General features: G+C 42.8%; 1 protein-coding gene and 1 non-coding gene across 8 annotated transcripts; both read right to left on the reverse strand.

The window, feature by feature from the left end:
• Positions 1 to 5,495: 5,495 nt before the first annotated feature.
• PPIL3 (peptidylprolyl isomerase like 3) lies at positions 5,496 to 24,225 on the reverse strand. 7 transcript variants are annotated; one of them, XM_030916352.1, is made up of 8 exons: positions 24,140 to 24,225; positions 22,581 to 22,655; positions 20,712 to 20,786; positions 17,049 to 17,142; positions 16,117 to 16,184; positions 13,360 to 13,395; positions 11,283 to 11,401; positions 5,496 to 6,099 (listed from the first exon to the last, which is right to left on the reverse strand). In XM_030916352.1, exons 2-8 carry the CDS (start codon positions 22,581 to 22,583, stop codon positions 5,973 to 5,975), a joined length of 522 nt encoding a protein of 173 aa, XP_030772212.1. In that variant the 5' UTR covers positions 22,584 to 22,655; positions 24,140 to 24,225; the 3' UTR covers positions 5,496 to 5,972. The 7 variants fall into 7 exon arrangements, with proteins under 7 accessions (XP_030772212.1, XP_030772210.1, XP_030772211.1 ...); XM_030916350.1 differs by having other exon boundaries at positions 17,049 to 17,187; XM_030916351.1 differs by lacking the exon at positions 24,140 to 24,225 and adding an exon at positions 23,850 to 24,031 and having other exon boundaries at positions 17,049 to 17,187.
• On the reverse strand, positions 16,409 to 16,515 carry LOC115893446. The gene has a single exon (XR_004053442.1). It is a non-coding gene; the product is annotated as a U6 spliceosomal RNA (small nuclear RNA).
• Positions 24,226 to 24,237: the final 12 nt, after the last annotated feature.

Consider the following 24,237-nt stretch of genomic DNA (forward strand, 5'->3'; position numbering starts at 1 on the left):
AAGTTTTGAAGGGAAGGCCAGCGTTAAAGAAGCAGAGTGGCGGCTCTACAGCAAATGCAGGCTTTATGTCCAGCCTCAGATCTACAGAAGTGGGGAACCAGCCTGATGCCGGTGCCCACCAGTGGGATACTTTTAGGTATGGGCGGGAGGGGCCTGGGCCATATGGCTTGCTGGCTTGCTGCCCTGCAGGATGTTAAGATGTTCCCATAATGAGGCGGTTCTGGCCCTTGTTCCCGCGGAATGTGGTGGTGGTGTTTTTTTGTTTTTGTTTTTGTTTTGAGACGGAGCCTTGCTCGACAGTCGCCCAGGCTGGAGTGCAGTGGTGTGATCTCCGCTCACTGCAACCTCCGCCTCCTAAGTTCCCCGGTAGCTGGGACTGCAGGCGTGTGCCACCACGACCCGCTAATTTTTGTATTTTTAGTAGAGACCGAGTTTCGCCACGTTGGCCAGGCTGGTCTGCAATTCCTGACCTCAGGTGATCCACCCGCCTCGGCCTCCCAAAGTGCTGGGATTACAGGGGTGAGCCACCATGACCCTGCCGGAATGCGGTGTTCTTCGCACTTTCTCCCAGCAGAATATGACAGGGGTGTTTCTTTAGTGGTGCCTTTGTCCGTTTTGTGCTCAGGAGGTTGGGCAGGATGTTTCTTACAGCCCGAACCCCCGTGGAATGTTTCATTTTGACCAAGGTCTGCAAAATAGCCTGTGGGGGAGACGGGGCAGGGCCGGGGGAACGGGGGAGGGCGGGGGGCAGGGATTTACAAAATGGTGGCTTGGACTAACACTCTTAAAACCAAAAAATAACCATATTTGCACCACTAATTAAAAGTGGCAGAGTTTAGAATAAAACCTGGAGGAGGCTGGGTGCGGTGGCTCACACCTGAAATCCCAGCACTATGGGAGACCAAGGTGGGTGGATCACGAGGTCAGGAGTTCAAGACCAGCCTGGCCAAGATGATGAAACCCTCCCCCCCATCTCTATTAGAAATACAAAAAATTAGCCGGGCGTGGTGGCAAGCTCCTGTAATCCCAGCTATTCGGGAGGGTGGGGCAGGAGAATTGCTTTAACTTGGGAGGTGGAGGTTGCAGTGAGCCAAGATCCACCACTGCACTACAGCCTGGGCAACAGAGCAAGACTCCATCTCAAAAAAAAAAGTGGCAAAACAAGGTCTGGCCAAAGCCCTTAATACTAATTCTAGAAACCTAAATGATTAAAATTTTAAAAGTTAAACAAAATGTAAAGTCATTAGTATACCAGGCGCTGTTGCAGTGAGCCAAGATCGCAACACTGCACACGAGCCTGGGCAATAGAGTGAGACTCTGTCTCAAAAAAAAAAAAAAAAGAATTGCTTGAACCCTGGAGGCGGAAGTTGCAGTGAGCCGAGACTGCGCCACTGTATTCCAGCCCAGGCGACAGAGTGAGACTCTGTCTCAAAAAAAAAAAAAAGTCACTAGTATAACTGGCACTGTTACCGTAGGTAGCTAGTCAGGTATGAACAAAGCAGGAGATGGCTCCCCCAAAACACACTATGAGTGTCGGGCAACCATCAGGTGAGATGGTCATGCGGTTATTACTTGCCTTGCTAAAGTAGTAATTGGTCACAGCTGGCACCAGGGAACGGCAGGCTTCTAATAGAGAACACCTGAAACTGATGAGCAGCAACTTCCCGATAAGATCTCAGGAGTTGGGCGAGTGGGGAGAAGTAATGCAAGATCCTGGAAGGATGCCAATGTATAAAACCCCAAGTCATAAGCTCAAGCCACACACTTGTCTTCCAAGTTGCCCGCTTGGTCCTCTTCCAAGCATACTTTCCTTCCTTTCATTCCTCCTCTAAAGCTTTTTAATAAACTTTCACTCTTGCTCTAAAACGTGCCTCACTCTCTCCTGCCCCTCAGTCGAATTCTGTCTTCTGAGGAGGCAAGAATTGAGGTTGCTGCAGACCTGTACGGATACAGATTCGCTCCTAGTAAAAGCACCTCAGTTTAGTGGAAGATATAAATGGTGACAAGAGGATAGCTGTAAGCTAACTTCAAACTAGTCAAGAAAGAATCAAAACATTAATTAGACCAGCCATTGGAAGAAATAAGACAAACCAAGGAACTGACGCCAAGAGAAACATTTTGAGATGGAGTTTTGCTCTTGTCGTCCAGGCTGGAGTCCAATGGCATGATCTCAGCTCGATCTCAGCTCACCGCAACCTCTGCCTCCCGGGTTCAAGCAGTTCTCCTGCCTCAGCCTCCCGAGTAGCTGGGATTACAGGCTTGTGCCACCACGCCTGGCTAATTTCGTATTTTTAATAGAGACAGGTTTTCTGCATGTTGGTCAGCCTGTCTCGAACTCCCAACCTCAGGTGATCTGCCCGCCTTGGCCTCCCAAAGGGCTGGAATTACAGGTGTGAGCCGCTGCGCTCGGCTGGTATGTTTTAGGAACACCCAAATCCAACCACTGTCATCTAGGCAGTGAGCAGAATATGGTCTTGATGAAATCAATGGTAGAACCCAATGAATGGCTTGATGAGGTGAGAGCCCTATGGTGGACATGAATCTTAGGAGAGCAGCCTCCACTTACTACATGCCAGAAGCTTTACACACATTTAACCCTCACAATTGTCTTATGAGGTATTATTTATGGATGAGAATACTAAAGCTTGGAGATGTTAACTTGCCTAAAGTTACACGGTAAGGGGCACAGCTGTGATTCAAACACAGACCAGCACTCTATAAACTGGTGCCTTTAACTAGTTCACTGCATTTTTCAAATGGATCTTCTGTAAAGCTCCACTCTTCAATATTTTCAAAGATATGCCTTATGTTCTTACTTGTAATACAACCTAGTATCCTAGCCTTGAAATGCATTTTAAAGTTTTTTTTTTTCCTCGTTTTTTTTTGAGATGAAGTCTCACTGTTTCCATGCTGGAGTGCAGTGGTGCAATCTTGGCTCACTGCGACCTCCGCCTTCCGGGTTCAAGCAATTCTTCTGCCTCAGCCTCCCAAGTAGCTGGGACTACAGGTGTGTGCCACCACGCCCATCTAATTTTTGTATTTTTAATAGAGACGGGGGTTCCACCATGTTGGCCAGGATGGTCTCGATCTCTTGACCTCGTGATCCACCTGCCTCGGCCTCCCAAAGTGCTGGGATTACAGGCGTGAGCCACCATGCCTGGCCCTTTCTTTCTTAATTTCAGAATGTAGTCTTGTTAAAACCATTTCCCTCCCTTTCCCACCTCACACTCCCTTATACTATGCACATTTATCTAACTGCATGCTTGTTAAACTTACACTATACACTCTTATGTATAGGGTCTTGACTCTGTTGCCCAGGCTGGAGTCTGGCCACTCCATGGATCACTGCAGTCTCTATTTCCCTAGCTCAAGCAATCCTCCCACCTCAGCCTTCTCAGTAGCTGGGGCTACAACACACTGTGCCACCACATCTGGCTATATATATGTATATACACACACATATATATATATATTTTTTCAATTTTTAGTAGATTCAAGGTCTCACTGTGTTGCCCAGGCCGGTCTCAAACTCCTGGGCTCAGGTGATCCTCCCACCTTGGCCTCCCAAAGTGCTGCGATTGTAGGTGTGAGCCACTGTGCCTGGCCCATCAAGGGCTAATCGTGACATATACCAGGCTTGGAGACTCAGCTGCAAAATTCCAGAGATTACCTTAAGGTGGTTAGTCAACAACCCAGCCATTGTCGAGATGATGCCAGCCCCCACTCCAGGTGGACCACAACTCAAGATAGCCACCAGAGCAAGCCACAGAGACCTGGAACCCTGTACCACTCCCGTATGCCTCCCATTCTAAGTTCCCCTTTTCAGCCCCTCTCCCCAGCCTAAAGTTCAAAATGATTTATTTAAGGTACCAGCTTTGGCCATTTCCCCATTAATAGCTCTGGAATAAAGTCACTTTCCTTTTACTTCATCTCCTCCTTGTTATTGACTTTGCAAGTGGTGTGCACCCAAGCCTACATTCAGTTACAATAAATGGGAACTAAATCTTGGATTCACATGGACAAAAAGATGGGAACAGTGACACTGGGGACTCCAAAAAGGAGAAGGAAGGGGCAGAGGCAAAGGCTGAAAAGCTTCCTTTTGGGTACTATGTTCACTGTCTGGGTGACAGGATCAGTAGAAGCCCAAACCTCAGCACCATGCATTATACACTTGTAACAAACCTGCATATGTACCTCCTGAATCTAAAATTAAAAAAAAAAAGATATGCCTTAAAACATGTCCATGAGCAGGCCAGGCATGGTGGCTCACACCTGTAATCCCAACACTTTGGGAGGCCAAGGTGGATGGATCACCTGAGGTCAGGAGTTCGCAACCAGCCTGGCCAACATGGTGAAACCCCATCTCTACTAAAAATACAAAAAAACAATAGCTGGGCATGGTGGCGGGTGCCTGTAATCCCAGTTATTCGGGAGGCTGACACAGGAGAATCACTTGAGCCCAGGAGGCGGAGGTTGTAGTGAGCCAAGATTGTGCCATTGCACTCCAGCCTGAGTGACAAGTGAGACTATGTCTCAAAAAAAAGAAAAAAAAAAAGTCTATAAGCAAATCAGTTGGGAAATGTTGTTTACTGTATTCCAAGACATCTTTTTTTTTTTTTTTTTTTTTTTTTTTGAGATGCAGTCTCGCACTGTCGCCCAGGCTGGAGTGCAATGGCTCGATCTCAGCTCACTGCAACCTCTGCCTCCCAGGTTCAAGCAATTCTCCTGCCTCAGCCTCCCAAGTAGCTGGGATTGCAGGCACCCACCACCACGCCCCGTTAATTTTTTGTATTTTCAGTAGAGACAAGGTTTCACTGTGTTAGCCAGGATGGTCTTGATCTCCCGACCTTGTGATCCACCCATCTTGGCCTCCCAAAGTGTTGGGATTACAGGTGTCAGCCACCGCACTCGGCCTCCAGGACTTCTTAGAGCCTTTACTGTAAACCCAAAGATCACACCTGTAATCCCAGCACTTTGGGAGGCCAAGGTGGGCAGATCACAAGGTCAAGAGATCAAGACCATCCTGGCCAAAATGGTCTCTGTAAACCCTGTCTCTACTGAAAAAAAAATACAAAAAGTAGGTGGGTGTGGTGGCGCGCACCTGTAGTCCCAGCTACTTGGGAGGCTGAGGCAGGAGAATCGCTTGAACCTGGGAGGCAGGTGTTGCGGTGAGCGAGACTGCGCCACTGCACTCCAGGTGGGTAAAAGAGCAGACTCCGTCTCAAAAAGGAAAAAAAAAAAAAAATCAGAGAAAATAGCAAACGAATTGGCTGGCCTTTCCAGACTAACTTTTTATACTGTCCCTCCTCTTTCTAACTGTATCAAGTGAATAATTAATGGTAGAGCTCTTACCATTGGTATCAGTTTCAGGAATACCCAAATTTTCAGATTTGGGGATACTTGCATATACATAATAAGATATCTTGGAGATGAGACCCAAATTTAAACATGAAGTTCATTTACATTTCATATATACCTTATACACATAGCCTGAAGGTAATTTTACACAATATTTTAAATTAATTTGTCCTCCAATTTAGTTCCTTAAAACATTTTAAATTTTATTATAAAGTAACACTTCCAGGATATGGACTTGCTGTGGTAGGAATACGTAATCAGGCCGCTCAAAAATGCCTGCGCTTGAGGCTCAGCATTTAAAAATGAATGTTTATATGTAATAAAAATTAAATGATGTATTTTTTGTATTAAAATTAAAGAAATATGTTGGATAATCGTTATAATAAAGACTATGCTCTAAGAATGGGGATAAAAGCTGTTGGGTGCCCCTTGGTATCATCATTTCATAGAAGATCATAGTTGTAAACAAGCAGAAGGATGATGTAATCTCTGAAAAATTTAGAGATGAATCTCTAAAAAATTTTTAGATTCAGGAGGTACATAATCAAAACCGGGTAAACCACAATAAGTGTGTTCCAGCAATTTGTCAAGTTATTTGTCCAGGTCTATTACAGCTACTGAGCAAATGGGTTGGCATGAATAGTTATGTCCTTAATGTGTACATCATTAAGAGGTCGATAAGTCTTCTCATTTACTGGCAACTTCTCCAACTCATCTAGAGTTTCCAGACCATCTATTACCCTGAAAGAGAAACAATATAACATATGAAAATTTCCTTAAATTGAAACATGATATCCCTATCTATGACAATTACAGTCCCCTTAAAAAAAATCAAGTCTTACAGATCTCTGAATTCTCTAGTTGAATGTACAACAAAATATTGATTTTCCATCATAGATACAGATCAAAATTCAGAAATAATTTACTTTTATGCCCTTAGTCAACAATACAAAAGGTAGGAATATTTCCACCATAGTACCTAAAATTATATTCTACCCCATTCATACACTGACACAGAACAGCTACCAATGGGACTAATATAACCAGTGAAAGGGAAAACAAACTTTTTCTACACTTTCACCCTTCTAACACCAAATGTGTGGGTTTTCCCAATTCTCCAATTCTCTGGGTATCCCACAACTTAATTATTTTTTCAAAATTTTATTTATTTTTTTAAAGACAGGGTCTGACTGGGACTACAAGTGCGTGCCCCCACACCTGGCCCTACAATTTAATTGTGACACTAACTACAAGGAGTGAACAGAGACGCCGGTTAATCCCACAAGACAGCCCCTACTACTTTGGATGCTAGTTCCAAGTCCCGGTTGTGATCTGTACTATCTGACTAATCAGATATGCTTTGGGATTTTTCATGCCCCCTGGCTCTGTTCAATAATTTTCTAAAATGGCTCATAGAACTTAGGAAAGCACTTTATTATTATCGGCCATTATACAGGTTACAACTCAGCAACAACCAAATGGAGGAGATGCATAGGGCAAAGTCTGAGAGGGGGGCACAGCACTTCCATGCTCTTCTCAGGGTGTGTTACCCTCTCAGTATCTACTTGTGTTCACCAACCTGGAAGCTCTCAAATCCTGTTTAGGGTTTTTACGGAGGTCACATTAGGTAGGCACGATTAATTAAATCACTGGCCACTGGTGACTGGAACTCAATCTCCAGCCCTTCTCTCCTTCCCAGAGGCCAAGAATAGGAGGTCACTGAATGTTCCAGCCCTCTAAAAATACATGGCTGATTCCTCTGGCAACCAGCCCTCCATTCAGAAGCTATCTAGAACCCCACCAAGAGTCACCTCATTAGCATAAACTTAGGTATGGTTGAATGGGGCTTATTATGAACAATAAAATATTCCTTTCACTTCTGTCACTCAGGAAATTGCAAGGTTTTTAAAAGAACCATGCTAGAAACAAGGGATGAAGTCCAAATATGTATTTCTTATTACAACACACTAGTCATAAAGATTTCTTTGTTACAGGAAATAGCTGGAGAAAGTTGGTAGATGACACTATTATCAATATTGCCCTACAATGAGAGTCCTGAAGTAGGTGACCACTCCACTTTGTACTTGTTTTTGTTTTTATTTTTTATTTTTTGTGAGATGAAGTCTCGCTCTTGTACCCCAGACTGGAGTGCAATGGCGCCATCTCGGCTCACTGCAACCTCCGCCTCCCGGTTTCAAGCGATTCTCCTGCCTCAGCCTCCTGAGTAGCTGGGATTACAGAAGCCTGCCACCATGCCTGGCTAATTTTTGTATTTTTAGTAGAGATGGGGTTTCAGCACGTTGGCCAGGCTGATCTCGAGCTCCTGACCTCAGGTGTCCGCCCACCTTGGCCTCCCAAAGTGTTGGTATTACAGGCGTGGGCTACCACGCCCGGCAGTTAATTGTTTAATTATAGTATTTCTTTCTTTTTTTTTTCTGAGACGGAGTCGCACTTTCCTTGCCCAGCTTGGAGTGCAGTGGTACTATCTCGACTCATTGTAGCCTCTTCCTCCAGGTTCAAGCAATTCTGCATCAGCCTCCCAAGCAGCTGGCACTACAGGCACATGCCCCCACGCCCAGCTAATTTTTGTATTTTTAGTAGAGATGGGATTTCACCACGTTGGCCAGGGTGGTCTCAAACTCTTGATCTCAAATGATCTGCCCACTCAGCCTCCCAAAGTGCTGGGGTTATAAGCATGAGCCACCATGCCTGGCCTAATTATGGTATTTCTACTTTTTGCTTCTGGGTAACAATAAGAAGTAATAAAAATAGGAGAAGAGAAGACTAACAGTTAACTCAGCCTCCAGCAATCCCACTTCATGTTACTAGCAAGAAAAAATATATTGAGAGCTAGTCTTCAAATATAAGTTTTAGAAATTTCAGTTTAAAACATTTACTAAGAAAGAGTGGCTTTCGGCCAGGGGCAGTGGCTCACGCCTGTAACCCCAGCACTTTGGGAGGCCGAGGTGGGTGGATCACGAGGTCAGGAGATTGAGACCATCCTGGCTAACACGGTGAAACTCCGTCTCTACTAAAAATATAATAATAAAAATTAGCCAGGCGTGGTGGTTGGCGCCTGTAGTCCCAGCTACTTGGGAGGCTGAGGCAGGAGAATGGCGTGAACCCAGGAGGCGGAGCTTGCAGTGAGCCAAGATCACGCCACTGCACTCCAGCCTGGGTGACACAGCAAGACTCCGTCTCAAAAAAAAAAAAAAAATTAACAGATTTGCATTTTATCTTGCATTTTCACAAAAAGGGCACTTCAACCAAAACATTTTGATTTTACCCCTAAATGTTGACATTTAAGTCTTTAAATTATAAGTCTTAAAGACTTTCTCAACTTCTGGGTCAGTAAGAGAAACAGAGAATATAGAAAACATAGGTTTTAGGTAAAAAGTTAAAAAAACCCGGCAGGTAGAACTGAGGCAGGTTCAATAGAGTCAAGTATCTGGGAAACGGACCCCTTGGAGAACTAGAGGAAAGTTACTGGATCATCTTCCCAGAAAAATCTCTGTGCATCTGTATACAACAAACAAGGAATTAATGAACCTAAGGTTAATCTTTGTTCTAAACTCTACAGTTCTGTCACAAATCCAGTAAAATGAGTCCTGGTAATAACTGAACAATAATTTTGAATGATGAGTTAAGGGATAAAAGAAGAGGGAAACTGGGTTATTTACAAACAAAAAAAAACAAACTACTAGGTGTTGTAATATTTCTTTTTTCCTTTATTATTATTGTGTAAATTAGACACATGTATATGGAATGAAAAAGAGAAGATCTGTCTAGATCTCATTGCAGCCTTGACTCCCTGAGCTCAAGCAATCCTTCCACTTCAGCCTCCCAAGTAGCTGGGAATATAGGTGTGAGCTACCACACCTGGATAATTTTTAAACTTTTTTGTGGAGACCAGGTTTCGCTATGTTGCCTAGGCTGGGAGTCCTCTATTTTTAATTAACCTAACTTGGCATCCAAACTATTAAATAGAACAAACTCTAGAATTGTGCCGTGGTTTATTAAGCATGATAATTATTTGTTGAATGAACAGATAAACTGACTTCCCACTGATTTATAAAAGGAACTCCCATATATAGTACTTTTAACAGATACCCTGGCAGAAACTGCAAAACACCTTCCTAGGAGCCATTCTTCTTACTCAGAGAAATCTAATTTTAGTAAGGGTGGCAATGTGGCTGAAATACGTTTTCTACCCTCCACTGTAGGTAAGGAGTGGTCACATTACTAAGTTCTGGGTCTTCTGGGAAAGTGTTTTTGTTTGTTTGTTTGTTTTTTTTGGAGACAGAGTCTTACTCTGTCACCAGGCTGGAGTGCAGTGGTGCAATCTTGGCTCACTACAATCTCCACCTCTGGGGTGCAAGCCATTCTCCTGCCTCAGCTTCCTGAGTAGCTGGGATTACAGGCGCACGCCACCGCACCCAGTTAATTTTTGTATTTTTAGTAGAGACAGAGTTTCACCATGTTGGCCAGGATGGTCTTGATCTCCTGACCTCATGATCCACCCTCCTTGGCCTCCCAAAGTGCTGGGATTACAGGCATGAGCCACTGCACCGGATTTTTTTTTTTTTTTTTTTTTTTTTAGAGATAGGGTATCATTCTGTTGCCCAGGCTGGAGTACAGTGGTGTGATCTCAGCTCATGCAGCCTTAAATTCCTGGGCTCAAGTGATTCTTCCACCTCAGCCTCCTGAGTAGTTGGGATTACAGTTGTCTGTCACCACATCTGGCTAATTTTTAAACTTTTTTATAGAGATGGGTTCTCACTATGTTGCACAGGCTGGTCTTGAACTCCTGACCTCAAGTGATCCTCCTGTCTCAGCCTCCCAAAGCACTGGGATTACAGGCCTGGGAAAGTTCTGTTAATTAAAAAAGCTGAATCAGCTGGCAAGCACCTTTTGTCTTTCCTCCTCTTTCCTGCTTGATACACAGAAGTTTTGATAAGAGCTCTGCTGCCAATATTGACAGAGGTGCCTAGAACACTGGTAACAAAATGGAACCACCATGCCAGTCCATCTTGTTTAAGCCACTATTTTTCAGATCTGTTAGTTGCTGTGAAATGCTATTATTAATGAAAATAGACCAGCCTGGGCAACACAGTGAGACCCTGTCTCTACAAAAAAAGTGTTTTGTTTTGTTTTTTTTTAAAGTAGCTGCGCATGATGGTACACATTTGTGGTTCCAGTTACTCAGGAGGCTGAGGTGGGAGGATCACTTGAGACCGGGAGGTTGAGGCTGCAATGAGCCATGATTGTGCTACTGCACCACACTCCAGCCTGGCAACAGAGCCTTTCGTCTCAAAAAAAAAAAAAAGAAAAAGAAAATAGATATACTGTTAATTTGCATAACAATGTTGAAAAATTACTGGCCTCTTTTATAAAAATAAGGAAAATAAGGCTCAGGGAAATTATAACTTTCCCAAGGCCACAGGGTTGCTAAGTGGTAGACCTAAACTCCAGGTACATTTAGCTCTCACACTCTCACACCACTCTTCTTTTTTTTCTTTTCTTTCTTTTTTTTTTTTTTTTTTTTTTGAGGCAGTCTTACTCTGTCGCCCAGGCTGCAGTGCAACGGCATGATCGTGGCTTACTATAATTTCCGCCTCCCAGGTTCAAGCAATTCTCCTGCCTCAGCCTCCTGAGTAGCTGGGCTACAGGTGTGTGCCACCACACCCGACTAATTTTTTAAAAATATTTTTAGTAGAGACAGAGTTTCACCACATTGGCCACGCTGGTCTCGAACTCCTAACCTCAGACAATCTGCCCACCTTGGCCTCCCAAAGTGCTGGGATTACAGGTGTGAGGCATTGCGCTCTGCGTCACTCTTTTCAATATTAGTTACGCTACTATCACAGCTGAGCATATGCACTTGCGTTGAAATGCTAAAAGAAAACCATAACCAGAATACTCACTTCCCAAATACGGTGTATTTCATGTCCAAATGTGGCTGTTTGCCATAGGTGATGAAGAACTGAGATCCATTGGTGTTCGGGCCATTATTAGCCATAGATACAACACCTCTAACATTGTGCTGAAAAAGACACATCAAAGTATTAACTGTGCTTTTATATAACCATCCCTAACACAGTATTGAAAGAAGACAGGCACACCTTAGTTTTCTTTTTTAAAAATATTTTGAGATAGGGGTCTCACTATGTTGCTCAGGCTGGTCTCTAACTCCCAGGCTCAAGTGATCCGCCTGCTTTAGCTTCCAAAGTGTTGGGATTACAGGTGTGAATCACCACACCCAGCCAAGACATTCACTCTTTACCTTCCCAATATTTAAGGGAGCAAGAAAACATTTAACCAACTTCTATTAGGGGTAATCCAAATGTTCAGTTTCTACCTTTTCTGTATACTTGAAAACTTGTATGTAAAAGGTTAATATATCAAATCATATTTCTCAATTAATTTCATTTTCACTTTGAAGAAATACAGCCATGGACGCTTTTTGCAACACCAACAAATAATATAAATAATCCTTACATTTATATTAAGGAATAGTGTGCTGGAATGAAACGATCAGGCAGGCAACAAAACCAATTTGCCCACAATCTCTTCTCACATATAATGGACTCTTGCGAGTTTCTTTATCTGTAAAACAAGGGAGGCTGGACTAGTTCAAGGGTCTATTCATAATTCAGATGCTCACAGGGGTCAAGCAGATAAACTGACAATTGGGCAGAATGTAAACATTAAAGAGAGATGAAGTCTGGCAAAATGAATAGGCTATTTCTTAACTAATGGCATTAAATATATTTTTTTTAACTAATGGCCATAGAAAATGCATCTGTGGGTGTTCCACTCATGGGCAGTCAGTTTATAACCCCAGGACTGAACAATCTAAGAAAGGTCTCACCTAGCTCTACTATCATATTTGTTTACAAGAGACTGTGTAGAGAAATTAAAAGGACCTTACTGATAAGAATGAAGATATAACTGTGAACTATGTTACAGGGAGGTGCCTGTAATACACTACAAATAACTCCACCAATTACTCTAGCTTTAGCTATTCTTTGGGTGACGCTAATAAGTCATAGAGATGCACCTATATCAAAATATTAATGCTTGTTTCCCTAAAAGGTGTTTACCAATCAAATGTAATATTTAATACATACACATATAATACTTAACACATACACATGTAATACTACATACACAAAAATATAGTTAATAAAAATATGTTAATAAAATAAGCACCCATTAACATATTTCCCAGCTTTCAGAGTTAAAATTTACCAATTCATTGGATAATGGGAGCTCAAGAAAAAATAAAAGTTATCAATTAATTACATATATCTATGTGCTCCTCTCCATCTATTACCTCAGCCTCTACAAGAGATAACCACTATTCTAATACTTTTTTTCTCATTTTTTCTTTTTTTTTTTTAGAGACAGGGTCTCGCTGTGTCACCCAGGTTAGAGTACAGTGGTGCAATCACAGCTCACTGTAGCCTTGACCTCCTAGACTCAAGCAATCCTTCCACCTTAGCCTCCTGAGTAGCTGAGACTACAGATGTACACCACCATACCTGGCTAATTTTTTAACTTTTAGTAGAGACAAGGGCTCAATATGTTGCCCAGACTGATCTCAAGCTCCTGGCCTCAAGTGGTCTTCTCACCTGGGCCCCCTAAAGTGCTGGGATTTTAGGAGTGAGCCCCTGTGCCCAGCCCGAACACATTACATATGCCTAAACAACACATTCTTTCTTTTTCCTTCTGAATAGAATTACATCCTAACATTTTAGTCTTCTGGGAAGTGCTATCTACAAATAACATTGTTACAGTTCTAAGGTCATACATGTACACATAGCCATAGTTTATTACTGATTTTTTACTGATATTTCACTGATGAATGTACTGCAATTTATCCACAATCTACATGGTGATTTACCTACAATCAAGGGACATTTGGGTTGTTTCTAGACTTTTGCTATTACAAACACTACATCAGAACACTCCTGTACATGTCTCTTGGTGCATACTTACAAGTTTCTCTTGAGTAAACATTTGGGAATGGAATTCCTGGGTCAGAAGATATGAACAGTCAATAAATATCCATAACCTTGGTGTATAAGGTGTATAATACATAATGGTTCTTTTTGTTTTAGATGGAGTCTCGGTCTGTCGCCCAGGCTGGAGTGCAGCAGCACGATCTCAGCTCACTGCAAGCATTGCCTCCCGGGTTCATGCCATTCTCCTGCCTCAGCCTCCCGAGTAGCTGGGACCACAGGCACCCACCACCACGCCCAGCTAATTTTTTGTACTTTTTGCTAGAGATGGGGTTTCACCGTGTTAGCCAAGATGGTCTTGATTCCTGACCTCGTGATCTGCCTGCCTCAGCCTCCCAAAGTGCTGGGATCACAGGCGTGAGCCACTGTGCCAGGCCTATGTAATGGTTCTTAACTCTGCCTGCAAAAGAATCATCTAGGAACCTTAAAATATAGTTTCAGTCCTAACCAGTCCTACTGACTGTTTATTTTTAGGAGGGAAGGCCGTGATCTGTTATAGTTTTAAAACTTCCAGCCAATTGCAGTGGCTCATTCCTGGGATCCCAACAGTTTGGGAGGCCAAGACAGGAGGATCATCTGAGTCCAGGAGTTTCAGACCAGACTGGGCAACAGAGCGAGACCTCGTCTCTACAAAAAAATCAGAAATTAGCTGGGCATGGTGGTGCACTCCTGTGGTCCAGCTACTTGAGAGGCTGAGGCAGGAGAAACTGCTTGAGCTCAGGAGGTCAAGGCTGCAGTGAACCGTGATCAGGCCGTTGCACTCAGCTTAGGCAACAGAGTGAGACCCAGTCTCAAAAATAAACAACAAAGTTCCACAGGTGATTCTGTCATAGCCAGTCTCTGGTTTTCAACTGGTATATGGAAGCAGTCATTAATATAGTAATTAATACCTAAAAAATTGTTTAGTTATTCATTCAGGAAAAAGTTGACTTTTCAAAAAGTTTATCACCTCCCAGCCTCAACTCCTGTAACAAAACTAATATATTTCCTTACAATAGAAAAGTAAAAGAAACCAGCTTGGGCAACATAGTGAGACACCATCTGTACAAAAAATACAAACATTAGCTGGGCATGGTGGCATGCACCTGTAGTCCCAGCTACTCTGGGGGCTGAGGTGGGAGGATCATCCGAGCCCAGAAAATTTAGGCTGCAGTGAGCCAAGACTGCATCACTACACTCCAGCCTGGGGGACAGAGTAAGACCCTGCCTCTAAAAAAAGGTTTTAAAAAAAGCAAAACGAAAAGAAATTATTCCTAGTCTCATCATCCAGAGATAAACACTGCAATGAATTTTTTTTCAGAATTTTTGTGGGTACATTTTAATGTAATGGAAATATAATAATACACTTAAGCTGCATATTTTGATTGAGTAGACTTTTTTTTTTTTTTTCTTTTTTTTTTTGAGATGGGGTCTCGTTCTATGCATGATCTTGGCTCACTGCAGCCTTCATCTCCTGGGCTCAAGCAATCCCCACACCTCAGTCTCTTGAGTAGCTGGGACTACAGGCACATGCCATTACAACAGGCTAATATTTGTATTTTTTTGTAGAGATGGGGGTCTCACTATGTTGCACTGGCTGGTTTCAAACTCTTGGCCCCAAGTAATCCTCCTTACTGGGCCTCTCAAAGTGCTGGGATTACTGTACCCGGCCCTGATTGAGGATACTTCATCGCTCTTTTTCTAGTCGTAAAGTTATCATTTTATGGAGATACAAAGTTTGAAAGACCACATAATAAGTCATCAACTGAAGGTATCTCTGGGAAGTGGAATTGATTTTTAAAACTAGGCATGCACTAGTTTTTTATTTTAGACAAAAAAAAAAAAAGACTCCACAGAGGTTTGAAAAACACAGAAAAATATAACAAAGAAAATTAAAAATCCCTAATTTTACCATGGTAAAGACTATTTATATACACTTCTCTTTAACCTAGTTGCCATCTACCACAGGTATTAAGTCAGATTAATACAGGGATATTCAAACATCTAACAGAAGATGATAAAAGCTGGGCACTGATAATGGGCAACATTGCAACCAGGAAGTTTGATAGTGTTTCCTCCCCACTCTCAAGAAAGGCCACTGTTTCATGTCATTCAATATGAATTTTATGGTGAGATATTAAGCCTCTTTGGTACACTACTAGTTAAACATTTCAGGTTAGATTCAAAGATGAACTCACTTAATATCAAGAGCCATGTGGTACTGGGATTCCATTACACGTCAGGCTAGGACCACCATTTATCAAGTCTCCCCGACATCATTTGTCAAATGGACAAAAACTATAAAAAAGTCTACTCACTTTGCAATGATGTTAACTTGTATTACTATAACACATGTATCAAAGTTTCCATGCACAACCAAGGCATGAAAAAATAGATTTTTGGTCGGGTGTGGTGGCTCACACCTATAATCCCAGCACTTTGGGAGGCCGAGGCGGGCGGATCACCTGAGGTCAGGAGTTTGAGACCCGTCTGACCAACATGGTGAAACCCCATATCTACTAAAAATACAAAAAAAATTAGCCAGGTGTTGTGGCACATGCCTGCAATCCCAGCTACTCGGGAGGCTGAGGCAGGAGAATCACTTGAACCTGGGAGGCGGAGGTTGCAGTGAGCTGAGATCACGCCACTGCACTGCAGCCTAGGCAACAAGAGTGAAACTCCGTCTCAAAAAAAAAAAAAATTTTTTTTCAAAAATATTTTCGAAAAATAGATTTTTAAAGCATTGAGGATTTACCTTAAGATATTCACTGTATTCATCCTCAAACTTCTTGCCCCATATACTGCTGCCTCCTCTTCCAGTTCCTATATTACAAGAGAAGCAAATCGAAAGTGGTATTTAATTAAAATTGATAACAAGTTCATTTCCCAAAACTTAAGGAATAGAGTTTGACTGCTTAAATATAAACAAAATTTGATATGGCCTCTCCTAATTCCCCAAATTTAACTTCACAGACCTGAAGATTAAAACAGACCTACAAAAAACAAAAAAGAATAACCCTTCTTATAAATATTGTTCATACATATATTGTAGCATGAAAAGCTTCACAAATTTGCATCTTATCCTTGTGCAGGGGCCACGCTAATCTTCTCTGTATTGTTCAAATTTTAGTATATGTGCTGCCAAAGTGAGCACAATATTGTTCATATTTTAGGTGTAGGTGCTAATAATTTCTCCTTTAAAATTACACCATGGAATACTATGCAGTTGTAAAATGGAATGAGATCATGTCCTTCGTAGGGACATGGATGCAGCTGGAAGCCATCATTCTTAGCAAACTAACACGGGAACAGAAAACGAAACACCACATGATCTCACTCATAAGTGGGAGTTGATCAATGAGATCACATGGACACAAGGAGGGGAACAACACACAGCAGGACTAGTTGGGGGGTGGGGAGCAAGGGGAGGGAGAGCATTAGGACGAATAGCTAATGCATGCTGGGCTTTTTTAAAACCTAGATGACAGGCTGATAGGTGCAGCAAACCACCATAGCACACATATACCTATATAACAAACCTACATGTTCTGCACTTGTAGAACAGAACTTATTAAACAAAACAAAAACTCCACATTTTTAACTCCACATTTTTAATTCCTCTTCTTTTACCCACTTCTTCATACTATACGTTCAGTTCCTTAGATCTTAGTTAATGGAATAACTTACCTGTTGGATCTCCTGTTTGAACCATGAAACCCTTGATATTCCTATGAAATATACATCCATTGTAGTAATTACTGGCACAAAGAGCCAAGAAATTCTGAAGAGAGTAAAAATAATGATTGAGAAATGATGCAGCAGAAACCTAGTTAAGACAAAGAACCAATCATATTTACTGAAAACGTGATAGCAGCATATTTAAACTATGACTTTTGGTATTACTTTGGATGTCATTTCCCTGCCTAGAACACTTCAATAGCTTCCTTCTCCTTTTGGAATAAAATACAAAATCTTCGGCCGGGCTTGGTGGCTCACTCCTGTAATCCCAGCACTTTGGGAGGCCGAGGTGGGTGGATCACCAGGTTAGAAGATCAAGACCATCCTGGCTGCGGTGAAACTCCGTCTCTACTAAAAATACAAAAAAATTGGCTGGGTGTGGTGGCGGGCGCCTATAGTCCCAGCTACTCTGGAGGCTGAAGCAGGAGAATGGCGTGAACCTGGGAGGTGGAGGTTGCAGTGAGCCAAGATCGCACCACTGCACTCCAGCCTGGGTGACAGAAACTCCGTCTCAAAAAACAAAAAAAATCATCAGCAGGGCCTAACAAGCCCTGCAGTACCTGGCTTATCGCCTCATCACATATACTGAGAACTGCTTTCTTGTTGCTTACTACCTAAATCCCATCAGCATTCTGACAATTAATCCAAAAGGGGCAGCTTTTCTTACCTGGGGGACTTTATACCTGGTATTTCTATACCTGGAATGTTTTTTTTGTTTTTTGTTTTTTGTTTTGTAGAGACAATGTCTCCCTATGTTGCCCAGGTTGGTCTTGAACTCCTAGGCTCAAATGATCCTCCTGTCTCAGCTACCGAAAATGTTACAATTACAGGTGTGAGCCACCGTGCCTGGCCTTGGAATTTTTTAAAATTTTATTTCACAACCTTTTCTGAATCTGAATAGCTGGAATATTATTTTTATACCTCTTTCCAGAGATGCCCTCATACCTTTGCATTTAATTTAAGTATTAGTTTATTGGCTACGTCTGCCATCACCTTCTTCCTTTCCCATTAATCTCTATCTTAACACTTAATTTTTTTCAAGGCATTATCACCTTTTAGAATTATTTAATTTTAGGCCAGGCACAGCAGCTCACACCTGTAATCCCAGTACTCTGGGAGGCGGGAAGATCACCTGAGTCCAGGAGTTCAAGACCAGCCTCGGCAACATAGTAAGACCTCATCTCTATCTTTAAAATAAATAAATAAATAAAAATAATTTCTTAAAAATATAATTACTTAATTTTCCTGCCCTGCTTATTTTCACAACTAAAATACTGGCTCCATGAGTAAGGAATGTCTATTGCTCATCACTGTATCTCCAGACTCTGGGGCAAGATAGCCTTTCACAAATAATGGTTTTTTTGTTTTGTTTTGAGACAGGGTCTTGCTCTGTCACGTAGGCTGGAGTGTAGCAGTGTGATCAGAGCTCACTAGAGCCTTGACCTCCTAGGCTTAAGCAATCCTCCCACCTTGGCCTCCCTTGTAGCTGGGACAACAGGCTCACATCACCACACCTGGCTAATTTTTGTATTTTTTTGTAGAGATGGGGGTCTCACTATGTTCCCGAGGTAGGTCTAGAACTTCTGAGCTCACCTTAGCCTCCCAAAGTGCTGGAATTATAGATGTGAGCCACCGTGCCCAGCCATAAATAATCGTTGAATAAATGAATATATACAGGTGACTCTTCTTCCTTCCATCCTTGTCAATTAAACAGGTGAAACAGGCCGGGCGCGGTGGCTCATGCCTATAATCCCAGTACTTTCGACAGCCAAGACGGGTGGATCACCTGAGTTCAGGAGTTTGAGACCAGCCTGATCAACGTGGTGAAACCCCATCTCTACTAAAAATACAAAATTAGCCGGGCATGGTGGCTGGCACCTATAGTCCCAGCTACTCAGGAGGATGAGGCAGGAGAATCCCTTGGACCTGGGAGGCGGAGGTTGCAGTGACCCAAGATTGTGCCACTGCACTCCAGCCTAGGCAACGAGAGCAGAACTCTGTCTCAAAAAATAAATAAATAAATAAATAAATAAATAAATAAATAAATAATAAATAGGCAAAATAATGTATAGAACAGGTTAGGCATGGTGGCTCACGCCTGTAAGCCCAACGCTTCCGGAAGCTGAGGTGGGGAGGATGGCTGGAGACCAGGAGTTCGAGACTAGCTTGGGCAACATAGTGAGACCTCATCTCTATAAAAAATTTTAAAAAATTAGCCTGGCATGGTGGCACACACCTGTAGTCCTATCTACTTGGGAGGCCAAGGTGGGAGGATTGCTTGAGACCAGGAGGTTGAGGCTGCAATGAGCCGTGATTGCACCACTGCATTCCAGTCTGGGCGACACAGCAAGACCCTGTTTCAAAAAATATATAGATATGCAACAATTCTTTAATATAATATTCTGCCGGGCACAGAGGCTCATGCCTATAATCCCAGCACTTTGGGAGGCTGAGGCAGGCAGATTACCTGAGGTCAGAAGTTTGAGACCAGCCTGGTCAACATGGTGAAACCCCGTCTCTACTAAAAAAATACAAAAATTAGCTGGGCATGGTGGCGGGTGCCTGTAATCCCAGGTGCTTGGAGGGCTGAGGCAGGAGAATTGTTTGAACCCCAGAGGCGGAGGTTGCAGTGAGCCAAGATCACGCCACTGTACTCCAGCCTGGGCGACAGAGCAAGACTCTGTCTTGAAAAAAAAAGGGCCGGGCACGGTGGCTCAAGCCTGTAATCCCAGCACTTTGGGAGGCCGAGACGGGCGGATCACGAGGTCAGGAGATCGAGACCATCCTGGTTAACACGGTGAAACCCCGTCTCTACTAAAAAATACAAAAAACTAGCCGGGTGAGGTGGTGGGCGCCTGTAGTCCCAGCTGCTCGGGAGGCTGAGGCAGGAGAATGGCGTGAACCCGGGAGGCGGAGCTTGCAGTGAGCTGAGATCCGGCCACTGCACTCCAGCCTGGGCGACAGAGCGTGACTCCGTCTCAAAAAAAAAAAAAAGAAAAAGAGAAAAAAAGAAAAAAGGCCGGGTGCGGTGGCTCATGCCTGAAATCCCAGCACTTTAGGAGGCTGAAATGTGTAGATCACCTGAGGTCAGAAGTTCGAGACCTGGCCAACATGGTGAAATCCTGTCTCTACTAAAAATACAAAAATTAGCCAGGCATGGTGGTGCACGCCTGTAATCCCACTTACTTGGGAGGCTGAGGCAGAAGAATTGCTTGACCCCGGGAGGCGGAGGTTGCAGTGAGCCAAGATCACACCATTGTACTCCAGCCTGGGGGACACAGCAAGACTTTGTCTCAAACAATAAATAAATAAATAAAAAATAAAGAAAGAAAAAAAGTAATACAATGTCCTAATGATTACGTTTCCCGAGGAAAATCAGTCAAAAGAAAAAGATACTGGCTACTCTATCGTTACCGAAAAATTATCTACTTTCTTTTTGATCCACATTTGACATTGAACAAACAAGTGGAAATCAGGCCAGAAGTTATGATGGCTGGTTTTCCTTAACAGTGGTTTTACAGAAAGTTTTGTTGTCATTTAGGTTAGATTATTCAATTCCAAAGTGGTTATTTTGTTGTATTAACTGAAATTGAATATGTAAATGGTACTTACCTCACATGTTTTGGGTGTCCTCTCACAGAAGACTTCAATTTTAATATCACCTACATCTGTGTGCAGTGTCACAGACTAAAAAGGAGAGAAAATGTGAGAACAAATGAAATTTCTTTAGGTGACTTTATGCACTGTTTATTTCCCTATGTGGATATTCAAGATGATAATCTGAATAAAAATAGACAGAAATACTGCTTCAGAGATGACTCGTCCACAAAGCAGCTCTTAGAGCTAAGTTGTACTTTTTTCTCAAAATTGATCTCAACATAAAGAAAAAACTCCAGAATATAAATGTTAGGGTTAAGTAGTATCCATGATAAAAATTTGGAAGTAAATATTTTGATGGAAAGAATTATTTTAACTTTGAATTTTATCAAGAAAAATAAAAACAATTGTTGTGTATTATTGATGTACATGGCAATTCACCAACATCCTTATTTATAGAAAAATGATGAGAAAATGATCTTTCAAAACATAATTTCCACCATTTTCCTTAGGTAATTTAATTCTGAGAAATAAGGTTAAAAAATAACTCCTTTCTCAACTAACAAAAATACAACAAGTGTCAGTGTTTCTAAATCCTAAATGCTCAGAGATAACCACAGTGCTTTCTTGCTTGCTTTTTGTTTTTGTTGTACCTGTTTTTCTGTAACCTGTATACCCCTTAATACAATACTGTATTCCACAGAGGGAGAAAACAATTTGGAAGGTTCCTTTTTCATTTCTCCTTTTTTTTTTTTTGAGATGGAGTCTTGCTCTGTCACCCACTCTGGAGTGCAGTGGCATGATCTCTGCTCACTACAATCTCCACCTCCTGGGTTCAAGCAATTCTCTTGCCTCAGCCTCCCAAGTAGCTGGGATTAATGGCATATGCCACAACACCCAGCTAATTTTTGTATTTTTAGTAGAGACAGGGTTTCACCATGTTGGCCAGGCTGGTCTCGAACTCCTGACCTCAAGTGATTGGCCCACCTCTGCCTCCCAAAGTGCTGGGATTACAGGTGTGAGCCACTGCGCCCAGTCTTCTTCTTCTTAAATAGTATGTAGCAGTTAGAGAATATGACCAGGTTAAAGATATGTGAGGGAGAAGCAGGGCACTATTCTCATTGCTTTTTCTACTTCAGGTTCTAGTTGCTCATTTTATTTTATTTTTTTAAAGTAGAGACAGGGTTCTCACTATGTTGCCCGGTTTGGTGTTGAACTCCTGGGATCAAGCAATCATCTCACCTCAGCCTCCCAAAGTGCTGGGATCACAGGTGTGAGCCACTGCGCCCAGCCTAGTTGCCCACTTTAGATCTAGAGCAAAACAATCTAATTAAAATTGTCAGACCTGTCTATTCTCTTCTGCTCCTTTAACTCTCCCTTTTCCATTTCTATCTATCTTGTAATCAGCCTTTCTCCATAAAAGGTAAATTCTGGCCTGGCATGTAATCCCAACACTTTGGGAGGCCAAGGTGGGCAGATCATTTGAGGTCAGGAGTTCGAGACCAGCTTGCCCAACATGGCGAAACCCCGTCTCTACTAAAATACAAAAAATTAGCTGGGAGTGCTGGCAGGTGCCTGTAATCTCAGCTACTCGGGAGGCTGAGGCAGGAGAATCACTTGAACCCAGGGGGCAGAGGCTGCAGTGAGCTGCAGCCTGGGCAACAAGAGCGAAACTAAATTCTGTGCATTTTAAGTGACAACATTAAAGAATTTTAAAGTAATTTTGTGTATTTTTTAAAAGAATTATTCCATATTAAGTGCTTCTATGGTATACAATTTCTCTATCTTGTCACTGCAATTTCCATGCACTTTTATTGCCCTTGACTGAATTTCTAAAAATTACTTACAATGAAAGACATTTCATAAAAATTGTTCAAAACTTACCATTTTTCCTCTTAGTGGTTTCAGGAAGGACTATGTAATTTATCAGAGTCTTACAGCCAGTTTAAAAATAAGTCTCTAGTCCCAAAAGAAAAAAAGAATTAGGCTCATTTTTCTGTCTTAACTCACACACGCTCATCTTTACTGCACATTTTAAATAAAAATCCTCGGCGGGCACGGTCACTCACGCCTATAATTCTAACACTTTGGGAGGCCGAGGCAGGTGGATCACCTGAGGTCAGGAGTTCGATACCAGCCTGGCCAACATGGCAAAACCCCAACTCTACTAAAAACACAAAAATTAGCCAGGTGTGGTGGCACACGCCTGTAGTCCCAGATACTCTGGAGGCTGAGGCAGGAGAATCACTTGAACCTGGGAGGTGGAGGCTGCAGTGAGCCAAGATTGCGCCATTGCACTCCAGTCTGGGTGACAGAGCGAGACTCCGTCAAAAAAAAAAAAAAAAAATACTCTAATGGCATCCTCTACGTAATAAAAACCCAGCTACAGAAGTAATGACGAGAGATCCTACCCTATTCAAGCCTCCCAATCTCCTACTTGCCCTGCTCCCTCTTCTTCAAGAGCCTCCTTGCAAGTCCCCCAATAACCCAGATACTCTTAGGGTCTAGGCACTGGGTGTCCCTTTTGGCAGGAATTCTTACACTCGGACGTCTCTACGGCTGATTTCCTCACCTCCACATTTCTGGTTAAATGTCAAGTTTAACTGACCTAACAATCCTACATAAAACTGCGTTAGCCCTTTAGCCCTAGGACATTCCTATTTCCTTCTCCCACAGCACTTATCACTAATATACTATGAACTTCTTCTTCTTCTTTTCTCATTTTGAGACGGACTCTCACTCTGTCCCCAGGCTGGAGTGCACTGTGGCACGATCTCGGCTCACTGCAACCTCCGCCTCCGCCTCCTGGGTTCAAGTGATTGTCGTGCCCCAGCCTCCCGAGTAGGTGGGACTACAGGCGCACGCTAACATGCACGACTAATTTTTGTATTTTTAGTAGACACGGGGTTTCGCCGTGTTGGCCAGGCTGGTCCCGAACTCCTGACCTTAAGTGATCCTCCCGCCTCGGCCTCCCAAAGTGCTGGGATTACAGGCGTGAGCCACCGTGCAGGGCCCTTCGTTTACTCTGACGTTGCAACAGCCTCGCCGCCCAACTGTTTACTGGCAGTATCCCAAGAACTAAACCAATAGCAACACAGAACTCAGCAAGCATTCGAATAAGTGAATGAAAAAATTAATGACGTTACTCCATACTTGGGCTTCACCACTTCTGTCTAGCACAGCGGTTGTTAAAACAGGAAAAATGTAATCGCAGATGCCAGCATAGGTCTGTTAGTTCAAAATTATAGTTTCTTTGGGCCAGCGGAAGTTGGGCGCGGGACCCAAGAGAGACAATGCCCCTTACCGCCTCACCTCCTCTTTCCCCTCTCCTTCCTATCTGAAACCAAAACGACAATGTAATTTATCCTCAACCGTAAATTTGACAGTGAAACGGAGCTCTACTAATAATTGCACTGGGAAGAGAAATATAAGGCGAGAACTACCTGGGCAACCTCAAGCAATGCTTTACACTCGGCTGCCAAACGGAAAGGACCACTTCCGCCCAGCTCTCCCGCTACGGGAAGCCCATTGCCACAGCGCC

The sequence above is a fragment of the Rhinopithecus roxellana genome, chromosome 14 (genome assembly GCF_007565055.1).
Source record: "Rhinopithecus roxellana isolate Shanxi Qingling chromosome 14, ASM756505v1, whole genome shotgun sequence".
NCBI classification, from domain to species: Eukaryota; Metazoa; Chordata; class Mammalia; order Primates; family Cercopithecidae; genus Rhinopithecus; species Rhinopithecus roxellana.